At 36.1% G+C, this 14,204-nt stretch overlaps 1 protein-coding gene across 1 annotated transcript in view; it reads left to right on the top strand.

Annotated features, from left to right (window-relative positions):
- The window catches only part of KCNH8 (potassium voltage-gated channel subfamily H member 8), a 400,864-nt gene that overhangs the window by 211,356 nt on the left and 175,304 nt on the right, over positions 1-14,204 (top strand). The window contains exon 5 of the mRNA XM_069088459.1: positions 175-415. Coding sequence (XP_068944560.1) covers positions 175-415 — 241 coding nt within the window. The remainder of the gene's footprint in view (positions 1-174; positions 416-14,204) is intronic.

A 14,204-nucleotide genomic window follows, 5' to 3' on the forward strand; every position in this document is an offset into this window, starting at 1 on the left:
AAGAAAGAAAGAAAGAAAGAAAGAAAGAATAAGGAAAGAAGGAAGGAGTCATGATTATATATTGATTTTGTAAGCACAAAATACTATATTATAGAATTGTATGCAATGCAATCTGAGGATTTTAGCTAATATGGGGTTTCCTCCCTCTCTCCCTTTTTTTTTTTTTGTCTACAGAATGTTTTTGTAGATAAACCAGCATTTCCGGAGTACAAAGTTTCAGATGCAAAAAAGTCCAAATTCATCCTTTTGCATTTTAGCACTTTTAAAGCTGGCTGGGACTGGCTGATCTTGTTGGCGACGTTCTATGTCGCTGTGACTGTACCTTACAACGTTTGCTTTATTGGAAATGATGAGCTGTCCACAACAAGGAGCACCACGGTCAGCGACATCGCAGTGGAGATTCTGTTCATTATAGGTAAGAACCTGAGGTGACCATTCTGGTGCCATTGACAAAGGGAAGGGAAGGACAGGAATGTGATCCAGACCTTGTTGGGAAGTGAAGATGAGCTCAGACTTCATTTGCATTGGCATGAATTGGCCCCTCATGCAAATTGAGAGAAGGACATATTTGAATTTCTTAGAATTGCCTTCCTCAGCTTTTCTACTGTTCCTTTATTCAAATAAACCCTAGCCAGTGTTTTATGTTGCTCTCCTCATTTCACCAAAATTGGAGTAAAAGAAAAGGACTTGTGACTTGCTTTGTTTATGTTCTGTCATATGCTTCTTTGCCTACAGCCAGCAAATTATTTTTTACCAAGGTAGTTCAAAGCCTTAAGTATTTTCCATTAGAATGAATTAAAGATAGAATTACCACCTTGTCAGAAGACCAAGATTCTGTGGTGACAAATACTATAAAAAGAGGCAGAGTGTGTCCTCCATGCTTAAGAATCAGGGTCTCCAGAATACCCTTGATACCCTTTTGTCTCTACTCAGGTTGAATGGAGCTAAATTCCTTAAGAATTACTATCCTGTCTTGAACAAAAGTAAAGAAAGACTTTTTGAAGGGCTAGAAAGAAGTGTTGTGGGTTACATATTTAGAAGTGGCAAGGGCATTAAAGGCCATGTAACCTAAAAAACTCTATTTTGCTGATGAGGCAACTAAGTCCAGGAAGGATAAGTTTTTATTGCCCTAGGTCATATAGGTAGTGAAAGTATTAGAGCAAATAGAGGGTTGGATTTGGGACTCAAAGGACTTGGATCTTACCATCATAGACTTGAAACTAAAAGAGACCATTAGAGGTCAATGAATTCAACTCCCTCATTTTACAGATGAGAAAACTAAGGGTCAGAGAAGCTAAGTGACTTGCCCAGGATCATGACCCATGTAAATATCTGAGACAGGGTACAAACCCACATCTTCTCAACTCCAAACCCAGAGCACTCTCCCGTGACATGTGGCCTCTGAATCCTGCTTTGGTAGTTTTCTTCTGGACCCCTAAGAAAGTAGAAGCCCTAGAGAGGGTAGAAGAACATGGGGAATTGAGGAAGGGGCATATTTGTTCTTTATCTCTTTGACCTTTTTTCATCCTATTTCCACTTAGAAAATGATTACAGGTGGGGCAGCTAGGTGACCAGTGAGTAAGAGTTGGGAAGACCTGGGATTAGTTCCAGCCTCAGATATTAACACCCACACAGAATAACTGGCCGTGTAACCTTGAGCAAGTTACTTAACCCCGATTGCTTTAAAAAAAGAAAACGATTGCAGAATAGAATACAAACAAGGGAATTTTCAAAATTTAGTAGTATTAGTCCATATACTATGCCATATATTATAGGATCTCAAATATTATTCTATAAGAAAAAAATGGAAGATTCTTGAAGTCTTTTTTTTTTTAGTTCACACATGAGTAAAGGTCTAAGTAACAAGCACTAAGGTAAAGAAGAAAGAAGGAAGGGGAGGACAAGAGAATTAGGGAAGATAAAATGGGCACTCTTGTGTTACAAAGAAGTGAAAGATTTTAACCTAACAATCCATTGTTCGTTGGCTATGAGATTTTACCTGTGGTTGGTCTGTTGGAGGCACTGACTTTGAACCAGAATCAGTTCTCTGAATATTTGTTAGTGTGCTAGATTTGGAGACAGAGGACCTCGCTTTGAATCCCACAACTGCTACTTAATGCCTGTGACCTTGGGCAAGTCATTTCATTTCCCTAAGCATTAGTTTCATTGCCTGTTAAATGAAGAGCTTTAACCAGATGGTCTATAAGTCCCCTTCCAAGCATTTCATTAAACCTATAATCTTATAAGCCTCTAAATTACTTCCTCTATACTTTGTATTGAATCATCTGTATGCATGTTTTATGCCCCTGTAAGTTTCTTGACAAGGACTGTTTTTTTTAATTCCCCAGTGCTCTGCACACACTAGGTTTTCAATGAATATTTTTTAAATAAATTGATTTTGTTTTCAATTCATCAATAAGTATAACATATCAGAGTACTTTGGTTCCCCTGATGTGGCCATCTATTTCAGGACCTGTTGATGTAATCAACTAGGATTGAAAATGCACTATTCACTACTTCACCTAGCTTCCTTCAAGTAGGTCCTTAATAAGTTACTTGTTGATTGATTATAAAACAAGATGGAGGGTGAGCAAAATGACTTATAAGTTCTTTTAAAACTTTATCTATCATTCTATGATTTTGCTTCCACCTTTGCTACAAGGTACTAAGATATTGAAATAATGTACAATTAGATTTTTATCCCTATTCTAGAATCATTTTGAAGTCACAGAAATAGGACAGTGAAAATATTTTCATTTCATTGTTAAAAAAAATCCATGTGATAGAAATGTATTTGTATAACTTCCATAATGTAATTGAAAGAAATGATTTCAAAGGAAGAAAGAGGTGTTTTCATCCCACTTATATGGAATCAATGAACAATATTTATTAATCACCTACTGTGTGCTGGGCATTGTGTTAAGTGGTGTAAATCACATAGACACAGACTCAGTGTACCTTTACACAAGCCATCCTTGTTTCTTCAGTGACTAATGATTTCTTTATGAAGATACTGAGCACAAAGCCATTCCATTAGATGTTTCAAAAAACTGAATGTACACAATGTGTATAAAGTGTGAGGGTTTTTTTTTTACAAGATAAGAGAACTCTATGTAAGAATATTTTTTGTTCACAAAACAAATTAGGCATGACTGTTTCACATTACAATAGGACTCTTGCTTGACAAAAAAGGTCTTTTTAAAGCATCATTACTGCATTCAAGGTTTGTTTGCAACTGTTTCTGGAAAGAGAATTTTTAAATTCAAATTAAGAGGTAATTGAATTGCAATTGAAAAGCAATTAGATATAAAGATTATATAGTATGGCTTTAAATATCATCCTAAGTGAAGGTGACCAGATATACTATATATGCCAGGACTCCCAGATTTGATGACTTGTACCAACATGACCAAAAATCCATGTAATGTTTTTTGAATGGCAGCTGCCAGTCAAAGGACTATTGAATCTACACTTTTCCCAAGGTTGAGTAGGTATGAAAGGAAAAAAAAACAGTGTAAAGCTTCAAGCCAGGAAAGTATATTTCTGGTTATGTTTGGGAAGTTAATGGTGGTAGAGTTGGTGAATGATATAGGTCAGAGTTAATTCACCTAATAACTATCATGCTTCTTTTCATCCTCTTCATCTCATTAGAGTAAGGGCAATATACTATGTTGTGTTTCTAATACTTTTCAAAGGTTTTTTTTCACATTCACCTTCATCTTATTCAGTGCTGCATAGTAGAGAGAGTATTGAAGTATAGACAGGCACTGGTTAAGATCAAGAGCAGCATGGTAAATTGGAAAGAGTGTTGGGTTTGGAAATTCAATTCTAAATATTTATATTTATATATTCATATTCGAACTCTTTGCTGACTGTAATAAACCCTATAATGTAGGAGAGTCACCTAAAAGAAATCTGTAATTATTCAAAAAAACTTACCCATACCATCCACAGAGGAAAGACCAAGTGGATGAAAGGATGTCAATTGCCTGGATATCAGCATGCATTTGGGTAGACACCTATAAATTGAAGCTGGTAGAATATAAGCAGCAAATGAGCTGAACTCTCCCAATATTTCCTGCTAAACAACTTTAAAATAACACCTCAAATCAAATTGGGGAGTGACAGAGACAACAAAAGGTCAAAGTGAGATAATTTTCCAGCCACGACAATTTAGGAGGCTAGAGGAGAGGTATGTGACACCAAGGTGGGGGTCAGTCAAGAGTGCAGCACATGCCATGGCAACACCAGCAACAGGCCTTGGAGTTAACTGCAATAGCAACAGTAGCAACATTAGGAACTCTCAGTACCAAGATGGTAAGGGAATCAGACAACTGATCAGAATACAGTGGACTCATTGCTGTCGCTAAGTGCAGGACCCTGTTGCATTGCTTATATGTAATTACGAACCAAATTTCCAGGGTGAAGAGGATCATGAGCTCTTGTAGCTGCAGGGAAGAAGAGGTCCTGGTCACAGTTCTAGGGGACAGAAGAGTGCTTGTGGTCACTCACAAGAGAGCTTGGGCCCTGGTCTCAGTTCCAAAGCAGAAAGGGGCAGTAGCACTTGTAGCTTCATGGAAGTAAAGTTCCTTTCTGGACAAAGACAGAGTAGAGGCTAAGAGAGCAGTGACCACAATGTTGATTTGGATCATACCATGCTAGAAGCATCAAAAACTTATAGACCCCCAGAATTAGCTCTAAAGGCAGCAGCAGCAAAAAACAAACAAAAAAACCAAAATTGAATCTTGGAACAGTTCTCTCACCAACCTAGCAGAAAAGTCCAACTTTAACTAAAGTTAAAAATTAATCAATAGGCAAGGGAAAAGAGCAAAAATACAACAACAACAACAACAAAAAGAACCTGACCATAAAAAGCTTCTATAGAGACAAGGAAGCTCAAGACATAAACTCAGAAGACAATGCTGTCAAAATTGCTACAAGCAAAGCTTCAAAAAAAATGTCCATTGGACTCAAGTACAACAAAAATTCCTGGAAGAACTCAAAAAGAATTTTGAAAGTCAAATAAGAGAGGCAAAAAAATGGGGAAAAGAATGAGAGTGATCCAAGAAAATTCTGAAAAGAGTCAACAACTTGGTAAAAGAAGCACACAAAAAATTGAAGAAAATAATACCTTAAAAAGACAGAATTGGCCAAGTTGTAAGAGATGCAAAAATCCATTGACTTTAAAAATCAGAATTGATCAAATGAAAAAAAGATGTAAAAAAGCTCACTGAAAAAAAAATTTCTTAAAAATTAGAATTGGGCAAACAGATGCTAATGACTCCATGAGAAATCAAAAAACAATAAGGCAAAGTCAAAAAAATGAAAAAAAAATACAAGAAAAGGTAAAATCTCATCAAAAAGAAAAAAAAAACAATAGACCTAGAAAATAGATTGAGAAATAATTTAATAATTATTGAAACAAATACTTGAAAGCCATGATAAAAAAAATAACCTAAAAATCTTTTTTCAAGAAATTATCAAGGAAAACTGTCCTGATATACTAGAACCAGTGGGCAAAGTGGAAATTGAATGAATCCATTGATCACATCCTGAAAGAGATCTCAAAATGAAAACTCCCAGGAATAATATAGCAAAATTACAGAGCTCCCAGGTCAAAGAGAAACTAATATAAGCAGCAAGAAACAATTCAACTATCATAAAGCCACAAAAAGATAGAGATCACAAAAGATTTAGCAGCTTCCACATTAAAGGAGAAGACCGCTTCGAATATGACATTCCAGAAGGCAAAGGAACTAGAAGGAACCTACCCAGCAAAATGGGTATAATCTTTCTGGGAGAAAATGCATATTTAATGAAATAGAGGAAGTATAAAGTAATCGAACATTCCTGTTGCAAATACTGGAGCTGACCAGAAAATTCAGCATTCAAGCACAAGACTCACAAGTCTAAAAAGATAAACCTGAAAGAGAAATATTAGTTGATCATGTATAGGCTGAACCAATGCAAAAAAATGAAAATTTTACCTAAATTAACTTACTTATTATGTGCCATACCAATAAAGCAAACAAAAATTATTTTATAGAGGTAAAAAAATAATAATGAAATTCATCTAGAAAAATTAAAAGTCAAGAATATCAAAGGAATCAGGGGCAGCCAGGTGGCTCAGCGAGTAAGAGAACCGGCTCCTGTGTCATGATGACCTGGGGATCAAATCTGGGCTCTGATACTTAGCACTACACCCAGAAATAACTGGCCATGTAAACTTGATCAAGTTATTTAACCCCAATTGCTTAAAAAAACAAAAGAATATCAAAGGAAGCAATGAAAATAAAATGTGAAAGATGGCCTAGAATTACCAGATCTCAAATTACATTGAAAGTGGTAATTATGAAAAAAATTCTAGTACTGGTAAGAAATATAGCTGTGAATCAGTAGAATAGGTTAGATACACAGAACACAGTAGCCAATCTATTGTTCAATAAACTCAAAGTTCCAAGTTTCAGGGTTAAAAACTCATTATTTGACCAAAATTTCCAATTTGGAAGAAAGTAGGTATAGATCAACGTCTCACACAATATCCCAAGATACAGTCAAAATAGGTACATAACTTATACCTAAAGAATAATATCATAAGCAAATTAGATCAGATCTATCGATAAGGGAAGAAGTTAGGACCAAACAGGAGATAAACAGGATCACAGGAGGTAAAATGGATCATTTTATTTCATTAAATTATAAAGGTTTTGTAAAATGAAAACCAATGCAGCCAAGATTAGAAGAAAACCAGGAAACTGGAGAAAAATTTACAGCAAATAAATTCATAAGACTGCAAGTCATTCCCCAATTGATAAATGGTCAAGAGATACAAGCAGCTTTCAGAATAAATCATGTCCATCTATAGTCATATAAAAAATGCTCTAAATCACTACTGATTAGAGAAATGAAAATTTAAAAAACCCTGGAGTACCACTTCACACATATCAGATGGGCTAATATTACAGAAAAGGAAAATAACGAATATCAGAGTGGAATGTCAAAAATTGAGACACTATTATTGGTGGAGTTATGAACTTATCCAACTATTTCAGAGAGCAATTTGGAACTATGCCCAAAAGCTTATAAAACTCTTTGACCCAGAAATACCACTACTAGGTCTGTATCCCAAAAAGATCTAAGAAAAAAGGAAAGGACCTATGTATACAAAAACATTTATATCACCTATTTTATGGTGGCAGATTTAGAAATTGAAGTAATGCCCATCAATTGGGGAATGGCTGAACTACTTGTGGTATACGATAGTGATGGAATACTACTGTGCTATAAGAAATGATAAGCAGGATAGTTTCAGAAAAAAAAAACATGGAAAGACTTACATTAACTGATCAAAGTGAAGTGAGCAGAACCAGAACACTGTAGTAACATCAATATTTTCTGATGATCAACTGTGTATGACTTAGTTATCCTGATCAATGCAATGATGAAAGACAACTCCAAAAGACTTATGATAAAAATGCTATCCACCTCCAAAGAAAGAACTGGAATCTGAGTTAAAATCAAAGTATATTTTTCTCACTTTTTTGCTTTACTTTTAGGGATATGACTATTATGGAAATATTTTCCCATAATTTCACATGTATGTTTGATATTATATTTCTTGCCTTCTCAGTGGTCAGGGAGGAGTAAGAGGAAAAGAGAATTCATAATTCAAAAAATAAATAAATGTTAAAAATAGTTTTAAAATATTTCTATAGATAGAAGATATATATACATCAATATCTATCTAGAGAGTCAGTTACTATAAAAGAATGAATTAGTAGGTTATTTCTATTACCATTGTCATAATGTTCAAATATGTTATGGGTAAAGGTACTTACATATTTCGCATTCTTCCTCATCACCAAAGAAATCAATAATTTCCACAAATCTCACATTTTTACCTTCTACTTTTCTCCTTTTATCATTAAGAAAAGGTTTTCTCCTGATTATTTTACCTCTTTATCGGCCCCAATGTTTCTTTAACTTCAGAGTCTCTTTGTCCCCAATATCTTTTGGTCTTCTAACAATCCTGTGCATTGAGTCAGATGGGTAGGTCATCCAATCTGATGTCCTCAATGAACTGTGAGGAAACTGAGGCTCAGAAATGTGACATAAATTACTCAGGCTCAGATAGTAAGTGGTGAAGCTGGAATCTGTGGTCTCTTCCAACTCTAACATTTTCTGAACCTAGATGATACATTCTTCCTGGTGTAGTTGGTAGGTACTGCTTGCCTTATAATAAACATGAATTATAAATGAATCTGACATCTGTTTGGCTCTTATGTCAATGCCTCAGACTTCAAGCAAATCATCTTTCTCTGATAAGCACAATAAACAAGGGAAGCTTGGTCAGAGTTCCCGTTTGGCAATTTCAGAACTTGCTGCATCATCTTGGGATTTTTGTAGCTGCTAACTCAGTACTGTATACTTAAAGAATGTTTTTTAATTTAAGAATGTCTGTGGAATGACCTAGATATAGGTGAAAGTTTTATCCCTGAATGATAATATATTCTGCATCCCAGGGGGCTGGGAAAGCAGAGTTTGAGAATGATAGGATGCTAATGCTCTAAGGGAGTTGATAGCTCATCAAGTCTGAACATGCTATTGTGTATATGTTATTGAAAACAACAAACCTCATTCATTCATTGGTTCAGGAAGCTTTTTGTTATGTTCCTCCTATGTATAGAATACTGTGCCAGCCCTTGGTAATATAAAGACAAAAAGTAACTACATCTGCCCTCAAGAAGTTTCTATTCTATATGGGGAAAAGGATGTGTACAGAGTTAAATAAATGAAAAAAATATGAATATAAGGTCATTGAGATGAAGGAGGCTATTAACCCCTGAGAATCATAGTAATAATAGCACGTATAGACCATTCTAAAGTTTTCAAAATGCTTTATATGTTATCTCCTTAGATCCTCAAATACACTATGGAAGGTAAATGCTGTTATTATCTCATTTTTCAGATGAAAAAACATATGAAGGGTGTTAAGATGTGTGGTAGCCTTTTGATAAAGAAAACACAAACCAAGGAGGAAAGGTAAAGGTGGAAATGTAGGGTAGCCCCTGATTGTGGAAGACTCAATGTTAGGAACAGGAGATTGAATTTTACTTGGTAGATAATAGTGAATATTTTTGAACAGAGGAAAGATCTAAAGGGTATAGAAGGACTAGAGGAAGGAAACCAGACTGAACGTCAAGTCAAAGGTATATGAAGACTGATTGAAGGAACTAAGGATATTTGGACAGAAAAGAAGAAGAATCAGAGGGAACATGATAGATATCATCAAGTATCAAAAGGGCCATCACAGAGCCTTTTCATAATGAGAGTCAAAAGGAGAAACTGAGAGAAAGTGGTGAAAATTAAAAAGAGATAAATTCGACCTTGATGTTGGGGGTGAGGAAGGGAAACTTTCTAACAACAAGAACTACCAAATATGGAATGATTCACTTTGGTGAGTAATGAGTTCTTCACTAGATTGCCCATCGTCAGATCTTCAAAGAGGGTGTTGATTATTATTTGTCAAGCATGTTGTTGCTGGCAGTCTCTTCAAGTATAAGCTGAATTAGGTGCAACTGAGGTGTCTTCCATTTCTGAAATTCTGGATTTGAGTAATAAGATGAGCTCCAAGTCTAAAAAAGATCATCTTAGAAGCATAAAAAAGTGGGTTGAAGCATCATAGAATTGATGTGGTTCTATCTTTCATTTCTCCAAAAATAATTATGTTTTGATGAATGACTAAAACAGAAGACATTTTAAAATAAGTGGGTTTTTTCACAATTGGATAGGCTCAGACTGAGCTTAAGCAGCATCAACTCTGTTTTATGTTTAGAAGTACTTATTTTATTCCTGTACATTTCCAATATGGAAGTGTGTACTAGGGGATCAGTCAGACAAATGTGTAAACCATTGTCTACAGTGGGGTCAATGCTATCCAATTGCAATGTTCTCTTAATTCTTTATTGGTCTGCATTTCTGAAATATTTTAAAGTAAAGGATTTATATTACCATACAGTATTTCATTTCCCCTTATAGACTTAGTCAAAATGTAGACATTCTCTCTAATGTGTCACAAATAATAACTACATGGTGAGACTCGGATATGCATGTGGGTTTTTGAAAGTGTTCAATACCATCAAGAAACCTAATTTAATGGAATGACTCAGGAGAAATGTAGTTATTATTGATTGATCATTTGTTATTCTTTTTTGGGGAGAAAGGGAAAAATTGACTCGTTTCTTTAACAGATGAAAAAGTTAGTTTAAAAATGTGTCCCAGAGGCACATAATGCCCCTGAAAAATAATGGCTCTAAGTTTAAATCTGAAAGGTTGGTAGGCGAGCAAGGAGGAAGAGATTTCAGCTTTGGCAGAACAGTTGGGAAAGATCTTATTCTGTGACTTATGTGTTCCTGTAAATAGAATATGGGCCAGGAGCGGGTGCTCATGAAATATGAAACAATAGCACTTTTTTTGCACAAGGTAAGAAAGTTAAGGATGGAAATTATGCTAAATTTGGAAACCAAGAACAAAAACATGAATCCTAGATTTAGGACCCTAATGCAAGATTATTGTACTTTTTTCTTTTTTGTCTCAATTTGGCTCTTGCTGAACATTCTGAAGTATCACCTGCCTCTTCCAAGTTTATTTTCTAGTAGCACCAATGAATTACTTTATAAGGAGAAATGATTGAACTTTGATTGTCTACATTTCAAATGTAACTCACTATAGCTGGGATTTTTAGAGAAAGAAAATTTTAAAATATTTTTGTTTCTTATAAAGGGGGGGGGGGCATGGGGAATAGGCATAACTGCAATGCAGTCCAAAAGAAAACTTTTTATTATGATGATGATTTACTATTATCCTCATTTATTTATTTCTAGAAGCTTCAGAAAACACTTAAGTCTTCTGTCCCTAGGAAAAGTTGATGTTGGCTCATTATGCTTATTGAACATATATTGATCACCTAGTATGGATTCTATTATGAATTCTTCAGTTCAACAAGCATTACATTCCCCCTACATATAAGTCTTGATACTGAGTATGGTGCATCCAAAGACAGAATCAAAATTGTCCCTGCATTCTGTGAGTATACATTCTACTAGGGGTTACAACATTGCACAGTCAAGAGAATACTGGATTTAGAGTTATCAGATGTAAGTTCCAGTTCCAGCTTTGCTACTTTCTACCCAGGTGATCTTGAGCAAATCTCTACATTTCTCCAGATTTCTGTTTCATCATTTTCAAAATAATGTGGTCGGAGGTCCACCCGACTGGTATGTTGTGATGGGCATTCATTTCACATAGAAATTGAACTACATGGCTGCTGAGGTCCCTTCCACCTTACCTTATTCAAAGAGTAGGTGACCTCTAAGATCCCTTTTCAGTACTAAGTCTCTGGTGCCAATTATATATAAACATATTTGAGGTTAGGACCTATGATTTCACTGATGTGGTGGAATTCAAAAGAAAAAACCCAACACCTACATCTAACAATGGAGACCAGGAACTCATAGTGTTAGAGTGCCTGGGGCATTGGGAAGTTAAATAATTTGCCTGGGATCACACAGTCAATAAAAATCAGAGGCAAAACTTGAAACTAAAACTTCCTGACTCTAAAACCAATTCTCTCTCTACTCGGTTATCTTGCTTTTCATATACAAAGCAATAGAGAACTTTTTCAGGAGTTTGAGACCATTCACAGGTGGTCAGAGGAGGAAAGGCCTCAAGTAAGGAGGTGGGTCCTAGCTGTGCTCTGAGATAAGATAAAGAATCTAAGTTATCTATGTGAACAGGGGAAAGAAAATGAATCGCTACAGATTAACAAAAATTCATAATTTAGTCAGCTAAGTAACTTAAATGCCTCACCACTAGTTGCAGTCTTCCTGCGGTCAAATGTCCCTATTATAGTTGGATGACAGTTCCTGGATAGGGTGATCCCTGCTATATCCATGAACAAGAGGACAGTGATGCAGACCTCGGCTAATTGGGCAACAAACCCACTGTGCACCATGATCACCAGATAATAAGAAATTCATCTTATCATCAAGCAACAAACATTTATAAGATCACTAAATGGCATATCACATTACAGGGGCTAAGTGTAGTGAAGGATTACAAAGATGTGGAAGACACTGTTCCTTGACCACCAGGAGCTTATGGTCTAGCTGCTACACAAGGAACGCTTAAATAACAATACAAGGCAGCAAGACCAGTCTTACTTATAAGTAGATTGGATGAGAGCCTTCATAGTATGTTGTGACCCTGGGCAAGTCCTTTAATTTCTCCATGTACCAGGCATCCCTGAAAGATTATAAACACAAATAAAGATGCAGGCCAACGAAGGTAGAGGGAGTTTGCTCACATGTGTTTTCAAACCAATGAAATCACAAGTCCAGTCCATATTCCCATATTTATATATTACTTGGAAGGACATAGTGAGGTTTTCTCATAATAATTCTATGAGGTAGATAGATCAATCATTTTTATCCACATTTCATTGACAAGGAAACTGAGACTCTGACATTTACCAAACATCACACATTTTGAAAACTGACATCTTTCTTAAAGGGAGTTTGTGGGACAGATGTCTAGACAGAGAGTTTTGGGCCAAGGCTTATTGGACATGGATTTAAGCCCTAAGAATTCTGTAGTGAAGAAAGAATCACTGAAGGATTTAAGAAGCAATGATTAATCTGTCAACCAAAAGGCATCTATTAAGTATCTTTTATGTACCAAGCATTTGGGGTAAGGTGACAAAATAAGATAGCCCCTGCCTTCAAGGAACATGTATTCTATCAGAAGAGATGATTAAATAAATATATGTGTATATAGAATACAGGGGCATTTAGGTGACTCAGTGGATAGAGTGCTGGGACTGAAATCAGGAAAAGCTGAATTCAAATCTGTCCTCAGACACTAGCTCTATTACCCTGGGCAAGTCACTTAACCCTGTTTGCCTCAGTTTTCTCAGCTATAAAATGATATGGAGAAGGAAATGGCAAACTACTCTGGTATCTTTGCCAAGAAAACCTCAAATGAGGTCACAAAGAGTTGGACATGACTGAAATGACTGAATACCACCACCACCAGAATACATATAAAGTAATCACCAGATCATTTAAGTTGGAGGAAGACCTAACAGATAGGGGATAATGGAATCCAGAAGGGCTTCATGTATGTAATGTGCTCAGACCAAATCTTTGAAGGAAACTGAGGATTGCAGGAGCTGGGTGTATGGAGGAAATACATTCTAAGCATAGGAGACAGTTGATGCAAAGATGGAGGACAAGCATCTTATGGGACAAATAGCAAGAAGGCCTGTTTGGGTGGACACAAGAGGGATTTTCAGCAGTGTATTAACTGAATAGAATGGTGAAACAGAGTGGAAGGCAAGAAGCTTATTTGGAAGCTACCCCCAATAGTACAGTTGTGAGATAATAAGTACCTAAACCAAAGTAGTAGTAACATTGACAAGTTCTAGCAGTTGGTGACTGTGGGAGACCATGGCTTAGGTAGGTAAGGAGTGTGAGTGACCAAAACCATGGCCTTGTCATTTTCTTCTTTTTTTTTAATAAATTTATTTATTTTTAGTTTTCAACATTCTTCTCCACAAGATTTTGTTACAATTTTTTTCTCCCCGTCTTTCCCTTACACCCCCCACCCCAAAAGAGTAGTCCTACTGAATACCCTTCCTCCAATCTGTTCTCTCTTATACCCATCCCCATCACCCCCCTAACTTTCTAGTAGGGCAAGATGGGTCTCTATGCCCCAGGATCTGTATATCCTCTTTCCTAGTTGCATGTAAAAAAAACCGATTTTTAAACATTTGTTTTTAAAACTTTGAGTTCCAGATATTTTGCCCCTTCTTCCCTCCTCACCCACCCCCACTGGTAAGACAAGCAATTCAATATAGATTGTACATATGTAGTTACTCAAATCACATTCTTAGTAGTTATATTGTGAAAGAACAACTACACTTCCCTCCATCCCATCCCACTCCCCACCCACTCCACGTTCTTCCTCAAACACATCCCCTTTCAAAAATGCTTGCCTCTAGTGCCGGCCCCAGAGTCAGGAGGACCCAAGTTCGGTTCCGGCCTCAAACACTTAACACCCACACAAAAAATCTAGCCGTGTAACTTTGGGTAAGTTACTTAACCCCAATTTCCCTCCAAAAGGCAAAAAAAAAATTCTTGCCTCTA

The sequence above is a fragment of the Petaurus breviceps genome, unplaced genomic scaffold (genome assembly GCF_028583685.1).
Source record: "Petaurus breviceps papuanus isolate PSGF00001 unplaced genomic scaffold, PetGlider_PUasm1.0 185, whole genome shotgun sequence".
In the NCBI taxonomy this organism is placed as follows: domain Eukaryota; kingdom Metazoa; phylum Chordata; class Mammalia; order Diprotodontia; family Petauridae; genus Petaurus; species Petaurus breviceps.